Here is a 16,045-nt window from a genome sequence, read left to right as displayed (position 1 = left end):
CAAATAAAGGCAGCAGGGACAAATCATCCAAGAACAGCATCTCATCCAAAGAAGGCCTTGACTTTCTCCCTTGCACATATTTTGCAAGAGGAATACAAGAAAGGAAGGGACTACAGCTAAGTTTTAGATTTTCCCTTCTACATTGTATATGCCTTCCGTAATTCTAGGAACACTGATGCTCAGCTGTGCCCAGAAGTGAAGTTAAATGCATCAGAGCTTATCCAAACCATTTTGCTCAAATATTGCCCATGAGCGAGCAATTAGCAGGTCGTCAACAATTTTGATAGTTGCTTCAGGAAAAACAAAACAAACAAACAAAAAAAAGCACTTGAACAGCTGATGCTACTCAGAAGATCAGCAACAGCAGTTGAAACAATCCTAAAGAAACCGCTTTAAAACTATTACCAAATTTGCAAGTGCATCAACAGATGAGGAAAAAGCAGCAAAAAGGAAAAAAATAGTGCAAAAAAAATTTTATTCTTAAGCATTCAAAAATGAACAGCATAGGACCTTCTGAAAAAGGGATATTTACATAACAGTTACTTCTATTTACAGTTTAACACAGTGGCTTTTCTCCTTATACCATAAGGTACGCGCTTCACAGCCTTTTGCTTCCTATCCGGAATAGGAAGCAATTTATTGTTTTGGAAGACACCCTGTTCAAGGATGGAAGAAACTGTACCTTTCTTTGAAGGTGGCTCTTCCACAGTAGGCTTATCTTCATCAGTACTGCGCTTTCTTCCCACTTCCAACTCAGTTTTCTCTTGTTTCAGTGCTTTAACTGAAAGCACTGAAAATTGGCTGCTTTCAGTTCCTTTATTAGTGTTCTCTTCTGCCGGTTCTGCTTTAATGGTAGTTAAATGGTAGGTAGTCTTTTCCTGTATTGATATAAGATCAGTTACATTGAAGCTTAACAAAAGGAGCACTTAAGTCTCAGTAATCTTCTGTAGGCAAATATTTACACAAAACCATACAGCTAAAATATTTACCCGGTGACTCTATAGACATCAGTTACAAATCTCAATAGCAGACAGAACAAGTACGCCTTCAGATAATGACAAGTGCAATACTCGGTAGAGTATACAAGGGAAAGCAAGAGCCTAGCAGGTTACAAAGTAAAAGACTTGCACACAATCAAGAGTTTACCAGTTTATCAAAGAATTTCCTGTTTCCAAGAAGTCAACAAAATTACAAACATGGTCAAAGAGCAAATGGTCAGCTCTCATACAAGTTCATCACATTACACTTCTGCTAAGCTGCTAAAATCACTTTCATCGTGACAGATATAATCCAACATTAAAGCTTAGTCAGCTCTGTCACGCATATTTTAGATTGTGTCCTTGACCACAAGTGAAGCTTCCTTACTTACAAGATGACGATTGTTAAGCCATGCTGGCACTGCCAAGGACTGATTATTCATCTTTAGTAACTTATGAAAAGAAAAGCCTCAGAAGTGTTCAGGCCACACAATCTCACAGATAGAGTTGGAGCCTTGTTCTTGGAAGAAGTAATAGGTGAGGACATGACTACTCATCACAGTCAGCTTTAACACCATGGAAATACTAAGTTGCAGTGATGCAGACAGTCAAAGACTAAGAAGGGTCAAGTTGCTAAGCTTACAAGGTTAGAGATCTGAGTGACAGAATTAACTATAAATGTTTTCAGAGCTACTTCAGGCTACCAAACATCAAAAAATGAACAAAAACCACCAGAAGTGGTATGCACACATACTTAATCAAGCTAGTCTTCACATATTCAGTAGCTCACAGTACATTAGTCAGGATAAAGTTTTATGGACTGCATAGAACGTGGAGATATCCTGACCATTCATACTCGTACTTCCAACTCTACTCAACATACTTTTACTGTTGCTTTTCCTCTGATGTAGGAGTGTGAGGCAGGAGTTAGTGGAACACGCTGATATTTTTGTTGTTTGTGTTAACAACAACTACCTTCAGATAAATTTGAATTGTTTACAATTTCAAGCGAGTACCAGCTACATACAGAAAATCAGTTTTCCAAAAATGTGTTGATTACAAGCATAGAATTAGTGTTTTTCTTTTTTTGTATAAGGATACGGAGATGTGTAAAACTCACATAATCTTTTACTTTTTCTTCTAAATGAGATTTTAAGTCTTGTAGCTCTGTAATAATGTCATCTTTCTGCACCTTGATTGAGATTGGAAATAAAAAATAAAAAAAAATCAGTCATCAGTTTCTAATGGAGTGTTAAGTAGCTGAATTACACAATGCATTAAAGGCAAATTCAGTTAAGCTAAGCTCGGTAAGAAATCTATTAATTGAGCCTACTGGAATAGCATTTTAAGCTACCACAAGTTGGTATTAATTAATTAATTAATTAAAACAATTTTACACAACATCTTGATAAAGTTACCTCAGTTGCTTCTTTAAGTTGCTCAACAGACTCATCCAATTTAATCATCTGCATTTCAAAGTCTGTAACACACAGAAAAGGTTGTATTACATAAGTAGCCAATAGATAGTTTATTAAGTAATCAATTTTTCCAGATATTCTAATGTTTAGGTAGCTTTTGAACAGATTAATTAATTTGCATGTGGTCTTCACTTATTGGGAGTGATTCAAAAGTTTTCTATATTTCTTGGAACGAAAACATTGCATCAACAAGACATAAAGAAGAGTAGAGATTACAATATAAAAGTAAAAATCAAGATATAGACATTTAGCCCCATACTTACGAAAGCGTAAAGCTGCTAGTTGCAGTTTAAAGGAGAGGGGGAAAAAAAGAAAAGAAATAACCAAAAACCGTGGAATTGCTGAACCTGAATATACACAAGGAACAAACTATCACTTATCTACAGGCTATGGTTCCAAAGGTAGAACATCTCCTCTAATTCCTACTCAAACTGGTTATTTCTCTTTTAGATTAATGAACTATTTCTGTCTTCTACCTTTCACATCGCATAACTCACCTTTGTTCTTCTGCATCAGCTCTTCTTCAGTTTTAAGTAGTTTGGTGTTTTTCTCTGTTAGCTCTTCTTTGGTCTCCATCAGTTCAAAGTTAGTTTTCTCCAGCTGCTTTTCAAACCAGCCAATATCTTCCTTCGGGTCCCCCAGGGATACAATGGAACTATGTGCTGCCTCAGCTTGCTCTTTAATATCCATGACATCATAATGCACAGAATCAAGAATGCCCTCAGGATCAACACAGGTGTCAGGCACTATGCTATGTTCTCCACCCTGAAACGTAATTTATAATCAGTTAAAACTGGTGAATAGCTGACTACATAATAGCTGTTATTTCTACACATAGTCTGGATAGCCACTATGAAGACAGCCATACAAGAAGTTTTTAATTTCAGCTTCAAAACCCACCTCACAAATTCACATACAACATGACATTTCATTAGTTCCTCTTTCATGATGCTCCAAAAATATTGGACCATGTTTAAGCTAGCCTATTTTTCCTATGAAGTTATAGGAATGTATAATAGATTGAAAGCATGGTTAGCAACGCTTATTTGGTATTTGCATGCAGCTCCAGAGGGAGCAACTAATGCAACTAATGCAACCAATAGTACGGATATGGTGGTTTTTGAGCATGCTTTTCCTTTTTTCTTTGCATCTTTTAAGCAGTCTTCGACTGACCAGTTGTCCCAGTGGACCACACTGTCAATCGTATTAATCTCCCTGAATTTGCTGTTGGTTATTGTAGTGATCTCACTCGGTATCTGGATTTATAACCTCAGGAGGAAGTCTTCCTTAGAGTCAGAGAATACTGAGTGGCAGGGAGTGTGGAGAAACTTTGGAGAGACTTTTAGAGGACAGACAGCTTTAGTGTCATGGAGCTTTACTCCTGAACACTTAAAGAATCCTGAGAGTTTGACTGCATATTTGAGACAGGAATGTTGTGGCTCAGGCAGATCTAAGGAGGCACAAATGACTTGGGGCCTAGCTAATGCTTATCGGGCCTTATTCAATACCATTCCTGAGAGGGAAGATTTTGAGTTTGAGAGAGAGAGTCTCAGGGCCGAGAATGAGAGTATCCAATCCAAACTCGACACTCTCCAGTCCGAGCATAACGTCCTCCGGTTTGGGTACAACACTCTTCAGTCCAACTACGACAGCCTCCAGACTGAGTTGGGTGCTGTCCAGTTCGAGCGGAACGCTCTCCAAGACCAGCTATGTGCCCTCCGGGGTGAGCTGAATGTATTTAACCAACTACCAGGGTCACATGTAGTCCAATTTGACCAGCCATTGGGGGCACATGTAGTCCAATTTGGCCAGCCACTGGGGGCGCATGTAGTCCAATTTGACTAGCCACCGGGGGCACATGTAGTTCAATCTGACCAGCCACCGCGAGCACATGTAGTCCGATTGGACCAAACATCGGGGACACCAGATACAATGTTGGTTGCCCCTGTAAGAGGGCGAAAGACAAAACAAGTTTCAACTCAGTTAGAGAAAATGCAGAAGGAGTTAGAAGAGCGGAGGGAGTTAGGAGAGCAGGACTAAGGAGAGCAAGGGGACTCAGGAGAGCAGGGGGACTCAGGAGAGCAGGGGGAGTCAGAGGACCAGAAGAAGTTAGAGGAGCAGAGGATGTTAGAGCAGTATAAGAAGATGTTAGAGGAGCAGAAGAAGTTTCAGGAGCAGATGAAGTCGGAGGAGCAGAGGATGTTTGAGGGGAATAAGAAGATGTTAGAGGAGCAGAAGAATTTAGAGGAGCAGAGGAAGTTAGGAGAGAGGAAAAAGAAGGAGGGTTACCTGGAGGAAATAACACAAGGGTCGGGGTCAGAGCCTGAAGAGGAGCCAAAAGCAAGATTTTCTTTACGAGAATTTCTCGAGTCCAAACTTATAGATGGGGCAGCCTCATCAACACCCAAGGCCAACCCCCGGGACTTTGGAGTCGAGCATACAGAGGGTCTGAGGAGTGCTACACTCCAACTGAGAAGGAGATCTTAGCCATGTATGAGGGGGTTTGGGCTGCTTCTGAAGTAGTTGGGACAGAGGTTGCGCTCCTTCTAGCACCTCGCTTGCCTGTGGCCCCCCTGTCACGGACACAGGTAGATTTTTGTTTAAACCGAGACAACTACCCAGAATGCAGCATAAGGAAATTTTTGCCTAGAACTCTGGAGGACTATTTTTAACTCAGAAAGGTCAGAGATAGAAAGTTCACACTGATTTCTGGGTCACCAGCCTCACCGTACATCAGCATTTTTGGTTTTTAAATGATACATAAAGTTCTCAATGGCACTGCTCTAGTCGGTAGTTCTTTCCCTTTCCGTGCAGCTTGCTCTGTGCATGGCTTGTGAACCGCTATTCAGGCCAGACAGCTGCAGCCCCAAAGACCTGCCATAAATGTACAAATTCTACCAGGATAATGTCTTGGTAGTGGAGAAACAGGATGCGCAGTCATATGGCTCTCACACATACCTTGTACAACCAGCTTGGCTCTGGACTGGGCATCACCAATGTCACAGGTGTACACGTCACTGTCACTTTTCTCCAGATTTTTTATGCTCAGCTGCAGGTCTCGTCCTTTCTGTGCCCTCTTGTATTTCCTGGCAGGCCTGAGCTCAGCAATGCCTTTCCTCCATATGACGAAGGATGCGGCTTTCTCGCTCTGACATGTAAAAAGTGCACTTCCACTTTCTTCAATTTTCACATCTGAAAGTTCCTTGATAAAGTAATTAGGTTTTTCTGGAAGGAAAAAAAAAAGGATGAGGGTGTAGGACAAAGGGATTTGTTACCACAACAAGTCCCAAGCATACAGAGGTGTCCTGAATCTCCTTTGCCCTCATTTCAGAATATCACATAGAGATGCAAAGAGTCTAAGAAGACCACAGAGTCCACCCATTTACATAGGTTTGATAATTCCAGTAGATATCTGGAAAGTTCAATACCATTATACATGCGCTGGTAGGATCTCATCTGATCAACTGCATATAGTTTTGATTACACATATTCAATAGAGACTAATTCAGATTGCCATCTTTTCTTGGCTCACTAACACCCAAGATCATAGAACCATAGGATGATCACAGAATCATAGAGTGGCCTGAGTAGAAAAGGACCTCAAAGAGCATCTAGTTTCAAACCCCCTCCAAGGGGTCACCAACCACCAGACCAGGCTGCCCAGATCCACATCACACTGGAGAATCTGTTGTATTAGGCGAAATACGGGGATGTTATCGGGCTGTGACGTGACAGGCCCTTCCCCATATTCTGGAAGAATCTTGCTACGTGTAACACAGTAGGCGTAGACGAAGTGGACGTAGGTCATATAAGGTCGTGTGTGCTTCAATAAATCGCCATTTTACCACGCTACCACCTTGGTGTCACTTGGTAATTGGTCTAACTACTGCTTCAGTTGGAGGCGAGAGATCGCAAAGCCATTAACGATCATAAAGCCTTCAAATGGTGACCGCCGACGTGATTCGTCACGATTAGGCGTGATTAAGGACTTTTGGAGCAAGGTAGTTGTCTGCTAAACGGCAGCAGGATCCCACTGCGGTAGCGAATCCTCTCGTCGCGGAGTAGTGGAAGCCCAGGGTCGAAGAGGAGTGGCCATCACTCTTCGACAGGTGGGAGAGCGAGCTCGGAATCCCGGAATCTCGGAATCTCGGGGACCCCCAGGAACCTTCGGGGAAGCGCCAGGGAGCGGCCAGGAAAACTACGTTCGGCCGGGGCGACATGGAAGCCGTTATCAAGGTAATTCTTCACGCTTGCAAACTTCACTGTGGGAAACAGGCTCCTTCCAAAAAGGAGGTAACAGCAGTTCTTTCGCTGCTGGAAAAGGAAGGGCTTTTAACAAACCCGTCTGATTTATACAATCCTGGCAGATGGGATGGAATTACGGCCGCACTATCTCAAAGGTCGCTGGCCACTCGAAAAGTATCAGAATTCAAAGTATGGGGACTTATCTTGGAGGCGCTGAAAGCAGCACGGGAGGAGAAGCTAGCAAACCAACGTGCTAGAGAAATTCTGGGTTTGGAGACGGGGGGAGGCCGGGGGGGGGAGTCTTGACTCTCTTACAGATTCAGTGCAAGGCAAGATGGCGCCGGCTCCCCCGAACACACCTGTTCCTTCGCCTGAGACGGACATTCCAGAAGGCAGCCCTGAACAGGAGGACACCCTGCCTCCGCCCCCCTATCCTAACTCCTCGTATCCTTCATTGGACGCCTACAGGGATGAAGGGGGAGGGAAGCCCCTCGAGGAATGCGATGTTGCTACTGTACCTGATAAGAACAAGGACAAGGGAGAGAGAAAGGGGGGAGGCATGGTGGTGCCACCAGAGCTGAAAGGAGGAGGTGTGGTCCCACCAGAGCTGAAAGGGGGAGGTGTGGTGTCACCGGGGAAAAGTGTAAGGATGGGTGATACTTCTTTGCTGTCAGGTCCCGCCTGTTGCTGTGCGTATGCCCAGAAAGGGGGGGATCGTGCCAACCCATGTGATAGTGAAGGTGAATGTGGGTGTGATGATTTCATGTGGCCCGCCCAAGGGGCTGGCCAAGCCGCCCAAGGGGCTGGTCAAGCCGCCCAAGGTGCCGCCCAAGGTGCCGCCCAAGGGGGATGTGGCCCCACGGCACCCGTACCGTGGAGCCCACCCACTTTCACTGATTGGGCCCAGACAAGGGAGGACCTCCAGACAGCCGACCCGGAAACAACAGCTTTTGCCCTCCCGATAATAGTGAAACAGGATGGTCCGGCTTGGACCCCTCTGGATTCCAAGGCGATTACTCGCCTTGCAGAGTTAGTTAAGAACAAGGGCTTGCGTTCTCCGGTAACTATGTCAGCAATTGAGGCTCTCATGGCCTCGAGTCTCCTGCCGTACGATGTGGTCAGTCTCATGAGAGTGATTCTTGAGCCCGTGCAGTACACGCTGTGGTATGATGAATGGAATAGATTGCTTCAGGCTGTTGTCGCTGAGGCAGCTCGTGATAACAATCATCCGGCTAATGCGCATACAGGTCAGGGCCGTGGAGCTAGGGTTGAAAGAACTACTCTCTTGCGCCTTCAGGGACTAGCAGATGGTATGGTGGGGTCCCCGGAGGGTCAAGCAAGAGGGCTGAGAGCGGGGGAGTTAGCTGCGCTTACAAAGGCAGCCCTTCAGGCGCTGCGGACAGTGGCTAAAGTTGCGGAGCCTGTGCTCCCGTGGTCCGACATCAAACAGGAGCCTTCTGAGTCATTTTCTGATTTTGCAAATCGCTTGATTCGTGCCATTGAAGGGTCTGACCTCCCGAGGGGAGTCCAGCCTTTGGTTGTGATAGACTGTCTCAAGCAAAAGTCGCTCCCGGACGTTCAGCAGATAATTAGGGCAGCTCCTGGAACTTTGAACACCCCAGGGGAGATTATCAAATATGTGCTAGATCATCAGAAAAATACTCCCTCCAATAATGATGGCTTGGCAACTGCCGTGCAGGGAATGGCTGCCGAAGTCAGCTCTGCGATTAAATCTGCAGTGATGGTGGCAGCTCGCACCGGGGATGAGAAGGGAAAAGGTCCGTGTTTCAAGTGTGGGCAGCATGGTCATTTTAAAGCACAATGCCCCAAGAAAGCTGGGCAGAGCAAGCCGCAAGGAAAACGTTGTCAGTTGTGCAATGGGGTTGGACATGTTGCGCGTCACTGTCGAAAATTTGAGGTTTCGCCGCAGGGAAACTGGAACGGGAGGGTGCCAGCGGCCCAGGGCCCCTTCCCGCTTCATTAAAATGGGCCAAGCGTGTTGACCACACGGTGGCGCTGACCATGGATCTAGGTGATAGGCCATTGGTGAGGGTCATGATGACGTTGGACCCTGGAGTGCCTACACTAGGTCCTAGGATGGTGTACCTTACAGCTTTGTTGGACTCTGGTGCAGATGTTACTGTTATTGCAGAGCGCGATTGGCCATTCCAGTGGCCAAAGGTTGCAACATCAAAGGTCCTGATAGGGGTGGGGGGTGAAATGACCACCTCTGTGTCGGATGCGGAGGTGGGAATTTCAATCATCAATCGAGATGGCTCAATAGAAAAAACTGTTTTCATCACCCCCAATATAGCTCCGATCAGGGGATCTCTGCTAGGCAGAGATCTTCTTCTTCTCATTGGGTTACGGCTGACAAATTTATCCTAAGGGCCACTGTCCACCACTTGGCGCTGCAGCATGCGATTCTGCTGCGTTGGAAACAGGATACATCTCCTGTTTGGGTGGATCAGTGGCCCATTCCTGCTAAAAAATTGGCAGCGCTCATACAGCTTGTTTCCAGAGAACTTGCACTAGGCCATATAGAGTCATCGCTTAGCAATTGGAACACGCCCATCTTTGTCATTCAGAAGGCCTCTGGATCGTTTCGGCTGCTCCACGATCTCCGAGCAGTCAATTCACAGATCATCCCCTTTGGTCCTGTCCAGCAAGGGGGACCTTTGTTGTCAGCAGTCCCACAGGGATGGCCTCTGATGGTCATTGATCTAAAGGATTGTTTCTTCTCTATCCCATTGGCTAAACAAGATAGGGAAGCCTTTGCATTCACAGTTCTGGTTGTAAATAATCGAGAGCCAGCTCAGAGGTACCAGTGGAAGGTTCTTCCGCAAGGTATGGTCTGTTCACCTACGATCTGTCAACTTGTGGTCAGCAGAGTCATAGAACCAGTGAGAAAGGCACTGCCAGGATGCCAAATCGCCCATTACATGGATGATTTGCTGCTTGTTGCACCTGATGATGCTCAGTTGAAAACGTTGGAGGGGCAGATCGTCCGCACCCTCATCTCTGCAGGGTTTGTGATCTCTCAGGAAAAGATCCAGAGAGAACCAGGGATTGAATTCCTGGGCTATAAATTTGGATCTTCCACAGTAATCCCGGAGGGGCTGGAGATTAAGCCTCAAATTACAAACTTATGGGATGTGCAGAAGTTGGTGGGGGCACTGCAATGGGTGAGGAATGCCATTGGCATCCCTCCGCGCCTCATGAAACCTTTCTATGATCAACTGAAGGGATCAGTCCCACAAGAGGAGAGGCATTGGAATCCAGAGATGGAGTCAGCCTGGCAGGAGATACTGTCAGCCTGCTCCACCAATGCCCTTGCCAGGTGGGAACCTGATCGCCCGTTGGAGGCTGCGGTCACTAGGTGCCAGCATGGTTCAGCTGCAGTGATTGGGCATGCTTTGAACTCTCGGCCACGCCCACTGTCATGGTTATTTTCTGCTCAGCCGGTGAGAGCATTTACCACATGGCTAGAACAGCTGTCATATTTGCTGCTAAAGGCTCGCCTCACTGCGATCAGAGCTTTCGGGAAGGACTTGGAAGTCATCTATTTACCAGGAGCTTTTCAAAATGTGCAACCTCTGCCAGATGAGGTGTCATTGGCTGTTTATGACTTCAGCGGAAAGTTTTGCTATTCAGACTCACTGCCAATTTTTGAACTGGCAAAACCCCTCCAGATATCATTGCGACACAGGGTCCTGGACACCCCTGTGAACGGTCCTACAGTCTTCACTGATGCTTCGTCATCAACGGGCCAGGGGGTGGCTGTGTGGCAAACAGTTGAGGGTGGCTGGAGTTACAAGATGATAACAGACAAGACAGCAAGTGTTCAGATGCTCGAGGCTAGGGCTATGGCAGTGGCACTACATCTTTGGCCCACGAAGCCTTGCAATGCTGTCACGGATTCTGTGTTCGTGGCAAAAATGCTGCTACGGATGGGAAAGGAAGGGCAACCGAGTACAGCAGCTGCAGCCCTGTTAGAGGATGCTTTAGCTATCAGGGTTGCACCCGTTGCCATCCTTCATGTTCGTAGCCACTCTGAGGTGCCAGGTTTCTTTACAGCAGGAAACGACATGGCTGATCGGATAGCAGGGAACCAGGTGTGCACTTTGCAGGAAGCTCGTGATCTTCATTCAGCACTTCACATAGGGGCCAAGGCACTGGCTCGAGCCTGTTCTATCCCGATTACAGTCGCTAGGGAGGTAGTGCAAACCTGCCCTCACTGTAATTCTGCGCCAGCTTTAGGAGCGGGGGTTAATCCTCGTGGTCTCGCTCCATTAGACGTCTGGCAAACAGACTTCACAATGGAACCACGGATGGCCCCACGACAGTGGCTGGCTGTGACTATTGACACGTCCTCTACTGTCATTGTAGCCACACAACATGGTCGTGTCAGTTCTACAGCAGCACAACACCATTGGGCCACGGCTATAGCAGTTTTGGGAATGCCGCGCCACATAAAAACAGACAATGGTTCTTGCTTTATTTCGCGTTCGTCCAAAGATTGGTTAGCTCGCTGGAATATCACACACACCACAGGCATTCCGGGAAATTCGCAGGGCCAAGCTATCGTCGAAAGGGCTAACCGCCTCCTCAAGGAAAAGATTCGTGTCCTTGGGGAGGGGGAAGGCTATTCAGGAAAGATCCCAGTATCACAACAAGGGGAAATCTTGGCCCGCGCACTGTATGCACTAAATCACTTTGAGCGAGGAGAAAATTCCAGGACCCCCACCCAGAAACACTGGCGGCCAAGAATCATTGAAGAAGGCCCGCCAGTAAAGATCAAGGTGGATAATGGGTCCTGGGAGTCGGGATGGTCCATACTAGTCTGGGGAAGGGGGTACGCAGCAGTAAAATGCAAAGGCACAGGAGACATACGTTGGGTGCCATCGAGAAAAATTAAGCCAGAGGTTGGTGGCGAAAAAGAAAATGTCAGGGAAATAACAAGAGCTGAGTATCCTCTTCCAGGACCTCTTGATCGGCCGCCCAAGGAATCCTGAATTGGTGGAGCACAGAAGAAGATCTTTCATCTGGATACCGAAGAAATTCTTGAGACTCAAGAACCCAAAGGACCCAGAGAAACAACCCCTGCTGCCAACGAGAGACACCATTTTGATGCTGCTATGTCTTTTGTCTTTATGTTGGTCGCCGGTGGGGGGTGTTCACTTGATCCAACAACCTGGGAATCTGTGGGTTACTTGGGCGAAACAAACAGGCAGGACGGATTTCTGTCTTAGCCTGCAATCAACCACCTCGCCATTTCAAACATGTTTAATTGGGATTCCTATATGGGGGAACTCCTCTGAGTTTCAGGGATACGTAAGATCATATAATCCCATACAAGATCCATGCAGAGAATTCTGTGCACTAACAGCTGTTAACATCACACGCAGAGATTTAGGGAATGACACTGTAATCCTTGTGAAACAAGGTCCGTGAAACAAGCTAACATGACTTCTACACTGCTGAGTGAGCTACTTGAAGACACTGACAGTATTAGACATGCTATGCTTCAAAACAGAGCAGCAATTGATTTCTTGCTTCTCGCACAGGGTCATGGTTGTAAAGACTTTGATGGGATGTGTTGTTTTAACTTGAGTGATCATAGTAAGTCGTTGCACGAGAAGCAGGAGGTGAAGAGGCTGAAGAAGAGGAGGAAGGTGCTAAGGAAGAATCAGAAGAAGGCAAAGAAGGTGAGGAGGAAGAAGGAGAAGAAACAGCAGCTGAAGATGGAGAGTTGGTTTGGTGGTATTGCACCATGGTTCAAGCAATTGCTTAAGGTAGTGCTGATAGGGCTTCTCATATTCCTCGCATTTATGGCTTGTGTGCCGTGTGTGTTTCAATGCTTGCTAGGCTGCCTGCAACGCATGGCTGAAAGAATGGTTAATACGCAAATAGAGTATCATAAGATGCAAGATAGGCTTTAAGGTGAGATTTAGGTGTTAAGATTTAAAGAGAAGTTTATACATTTTATAAGTCTATAGAGTTTGTAGATTTCACATATATATACAAGGTCACACAGTTATAGGTCTATAAGTTTATAGATTTATATTGTTGCGTATTGTAACGGGTTAAGCCTTTTAAGCATGGGGAGGGGGAAATGTTGTATTAGGCGAAATACGGGGATGTTATCGGGCTGTGACGTGACAGGCCCTTCCCCATATTCTGGAAGAATCTTGCTACGTGTAACACAGTAGGCGTAGACGAAGTGGACGTAGGTCATATAAGGTCGTGTGTGCTTCAATAAATCGCCATTTTACCACGCTACCACCTTGGTGTCACTTGGTAATTGGTCTAACTACTGCTTCAGTTGGAGGCGAGAGATCGTAAAGCCATTAACGATCATAAAGCCTTCAAGAATCATTCAGTTTCCAGATTATTTTAAGGAAAAGATTTTAATCCATCATATTTTCTGAAAACTAAGAATTGATCCTGCTCAAGGAAACAGAAGAGAAAAACATCACCCACAGGCTGCAGATATTTACCTCGACTTCTCTACATGCCATCCCCAGTGTGCTTTTCAACTCACCTTGCACAGTGACCCTGGCTTTTGTTATGGAGTCCTCTGTCTCACAGGTGTACTCCCCACTGTCCTTGGCAGTAGAGTCACGGATGATCAGAATGGCCCCAGTTCCCTCCTGCTGCAAGTCGTACTTCTGGCTTTTTCTCATTGCTTTGCCATCCTTGTACCACCTGATGTTCAAATCCGGTTTTGACAGCTCACAGCTCAGGCTGATGTCCTGCCCTGCTGCTGCTGTCTTATCCTCCAGCTGTTTTGAAACCTCAGTAGGTTTTCCTGGAAGAAAACATTGCTTTTTGAGTAACATACAGTTAGGGTAGGATGCCTCTCTCAAAATACATGCATCTACGTGCTGGAGATAAGTTAGAGAGGCACTTGCAACAGACACCATCCTACAGCCAGCAGTAATCTGCAAAGTACAGACAATAGAATTCCAGGCAGCATTTATTCTCTCTTAAATCTACCCAATTGAGGATGATGAACCATGTCTGAAAACTGCCTCTTTCTTCTCTCCACTCATCACACTGGGAGCCTCGGATGATGCTCTCAGATGCACATGTTCTAGATAGGAATTTGTTGTACAGCTAGATGATGTGAAGGCCATCCCTTCAGCTTATACTTAGAGGATATTTGCTCCCACAGTTCCCTCAACAGATCATTCCTGATTTACTGTTAATGGAACAAGCTGTAGTGAGATGCCCATTTCCAACACTACCCCAGTGCTTTGGGTAGTTCTCACATTTGTGTAAAATGGTTCCTCCTTTTACTTATTTTTAAGAGAAATTCTCAGTGCTTCGAGGTTCAAGTAGAAGGTTGCTATTCACTTTAACCATATTATGAGTTAGCTCTCACGACAATCTTATCAGAAGACAGTTGAAGGAATCAGACCCCAGAATCTCTCCCATCTCATTACCTTTCACAGACAGAGAGGCTTTGGAGGTTAGACCACGGGCAGTAAAAAACGACTTCCCCAGCATCAGTAGAAGTCACACTTTTGATAATGAGAGTATATTTCCGACTCACGTTAGAAGCTTTAAATCGCCCACCACTTTCCACTCTGCTTCCAGTCAGTGTCCACTTGAACTCATCAATGCTTTCATGGGACAGAATGCATTCAAAAGTACAATCTTCTCCCTCCTGGATTTCAGTGTTTTTCAGCCGTTTGGTAATGCCACTATTCAGCTCTGGAAGGTAAGAGATAGGTTAGTATGAGGTTTATATGGAGAAAAGGCATTTGTGACTGACATGAGTAGCAGTACTGGTGTTTTAACTCAGGATTTGCAGAACATGGCTGTGTTCCTTACTGATGTATTCTCTAAGACATTCTCCACTCAGAATTACCAGAAAGCTATAACAAAAAAGAGACGTAAATCTCTTGGCTTTGCTCTGGAAGAACTACAATTAGAGCAGCTCAGTCCATGGAGCAGAATGAAGATTCAATGAGCTACAGAGGGAAAAACCTAACAGAGAGGACAACTCTAAGATGCTGCGTGAGAAAAAGGATTTTGCCTATGACAAGAAATTAACTGTTTCTATTAGCTCATTTGTTACCATCCTACCCCTACTGGTGTTCAAACCATTTCTCCATTTTAGGGATGGTTTGAAAGGAAACATTTCCAGGACATTCTTGATGTGTTTGGTGATTTTCATGGCAAAATGAGATACATTTACATCAAAAGCAATGGGAATTTTCCAGACATCACTGTGCTAAATTGCAATAATACACTTCTATTGTAGAAACTATTAAGGCTCATGGGGGAATAGGTGTAAGACATAGTGACCACACTGAATGTGCTTTCAGCACTCCTTTACTTTCCACAGTACTTACCCTGAATGCCGACCTTTGACTTGGCAACATCACTGCCAATATCACAGGTATAGAAACCTGCATCTGACATCTCGAGGTCATGGATAAGGGGACATAGGGTCTTCCCAGACTGTACCAGCTCATACTTGTTGCCAGAAGGGAGCACAACACCGTCCTTTTTCCACACTGGTTTGACCTTCTCTTTATAGAGACTTCGCATTCCAATTTAATCACACCCCGCTCCTCAACAAAAACATCATCCAAGGACTTCATGAAGACAGCAGGCTTCTCTGCAATTAAAAAGGCAAAACAGAACAACATGATACAGAAGATCAGACATTTCCAGTTGCTTTCAGATTTTTAAAGAGGGATAAATAAATCTTCACCACTACTGACGACACCAAGATAGAACCTAAAGCGGTTTCATGTCTGTTGACTGAATACGCTTTATGGAATTCTGAACTAATCAGTAGGAGAATACAGGGAACAGGAGGGACAGCCTGCATTGCCTTGGGTGGGACTGATATCATAGGAAGTAATTGGGATGCAGCTCTTCTAAAGCTGGAGAGCTGGCATTGCCCTCACATGGAGCAGAGCTCATACAGCAGGCCACAGGATTAAGAGGAACACTTTTGATTTTCCTGTATTATTGACTCCTCTTATCTGTCTTCTATTTCACACATCAGATGTTTATACTGGGGAAAAAACTTCCACCAAATGCAAAAGAAAGGAGAAAGAGGAAATCCTTCAAACTCTGAGCGCATAGAGTAAAAGAGCTTAATTGCTGGGGAGAGCAGATTAGAATCACAGTATCCTTAGAATTGGAAGAGACCCTTAAAGGCCATCTAGCCCAGCTCCCCTGCAATAAAAAGGGACATTCACAGCTAGATCAGGTTGCTCACAGCCTGGTCATTAGTCATCCCAGAGGCAAAACACAGACTGAATGATCTCTCCCTGCAGTCATAAATCCTTAATTCCATAAATCACTGGAAGAAAGCCCATC

General features: G+C 45.4%; 2 protein-coding genes across 2 annotated transcripts; one reads left to right on the top strand and one right to left on the bottom strand.

Annotated features, from left to right (window-relative positions):
* Positions 1 to 7,529: 7,529 nt before the first annotated feature.
* Positions 7,530 to 8,920, top strand: LOC146754457 (uncharacterized). The gene has a single exon (XM_085527878.1). The coding sequence runs from the start codon at positions 7,767 to 7,769 to the stop codon at positions 8,682 to 8,684; it is 918 nt and encodes a 305-aa protein (XP_085384004.1). The 5' UTR covers positions 7,530 to 7,766; the 3' UTR covers positions 8,685 to 8,920.
* Positions 8,921 to 12,564: 3,644 nt separating this feature from the next.
* LOC146754456 (immunoglobulin superfamily member 22-like) lies at positions 12,565 to 15,328 on the bottom strand. The gene is made up of 3 exons (XM_085527570.1): positions 15,064 to 15,328; positions 14,149 to 14,419; positions 12,565 to 12,586 (listed from the first exon to the last, which is right to left on the bottom strand). Exons 1-3 carry the CDS (start codon positions 15,260 to 15,262, stop codon positions 12,565 to 12,567), a joined length of 492 nt encoding a protein of 163 aa, XP_085383696.1. The 5' UTR covers positions 15,263 to 15,328.
* Between the last annotated feature and the right edge of the window lie 717 nt (positions 15,329 to 16,045).

Source organism: Coturnix japonica, chromosome W (assembly GCF_054131305.1).
Source record: "Coturnix japonica strain WE chromosome W, WE-NBRP24, whole genome shotgun sequence".
NCBI lineage: Eukaryota > Metazoa > Chordata > Aves > Galliformes > Phasianidae > Coturnix > Coturnix japonica.
Note: the sequence above shows the minus strand (reverse complement) of the source record. Positions and strands in the feature narration are given on the sequence as shown.

What these genes read in the sequence shown, in the direction of transcription:
- LOC146754457 (XM_085527878.1), top strand. Translation starts at nt 7,767, where the DNA reads ATGTCAGCAATTGAGGCTCTCATGGCCTCGAGTCTCCTGCCGTACGAT.
- LOC146754456 (XM_085527570.1), bottom strand. Translation starts at nt 15,262, where the DNA reads ATGCGAAGTCTCTATAAAGAGAAGGTCAAACCAGTGTGGAAAAAGGAC. An exon ending in GTCAAAGGTCGGCATTCAGG is followed by an intron (nt 14,420 to 15,063) that starts GTAAGTACTGTG and finishes CTTACCTTCCAG; the next exon opens with AGCTGAATAGTGGCATTACC. An exon ending in AGCCTCTCTGTCTGTGAAAG is followed by an intron (nt 12,587 to 14,148) that starts GTAATGAGATGG and finishes CCATTCTTTCAG; the next exon opens with CCATGCGTTGCAGGCAGCCT.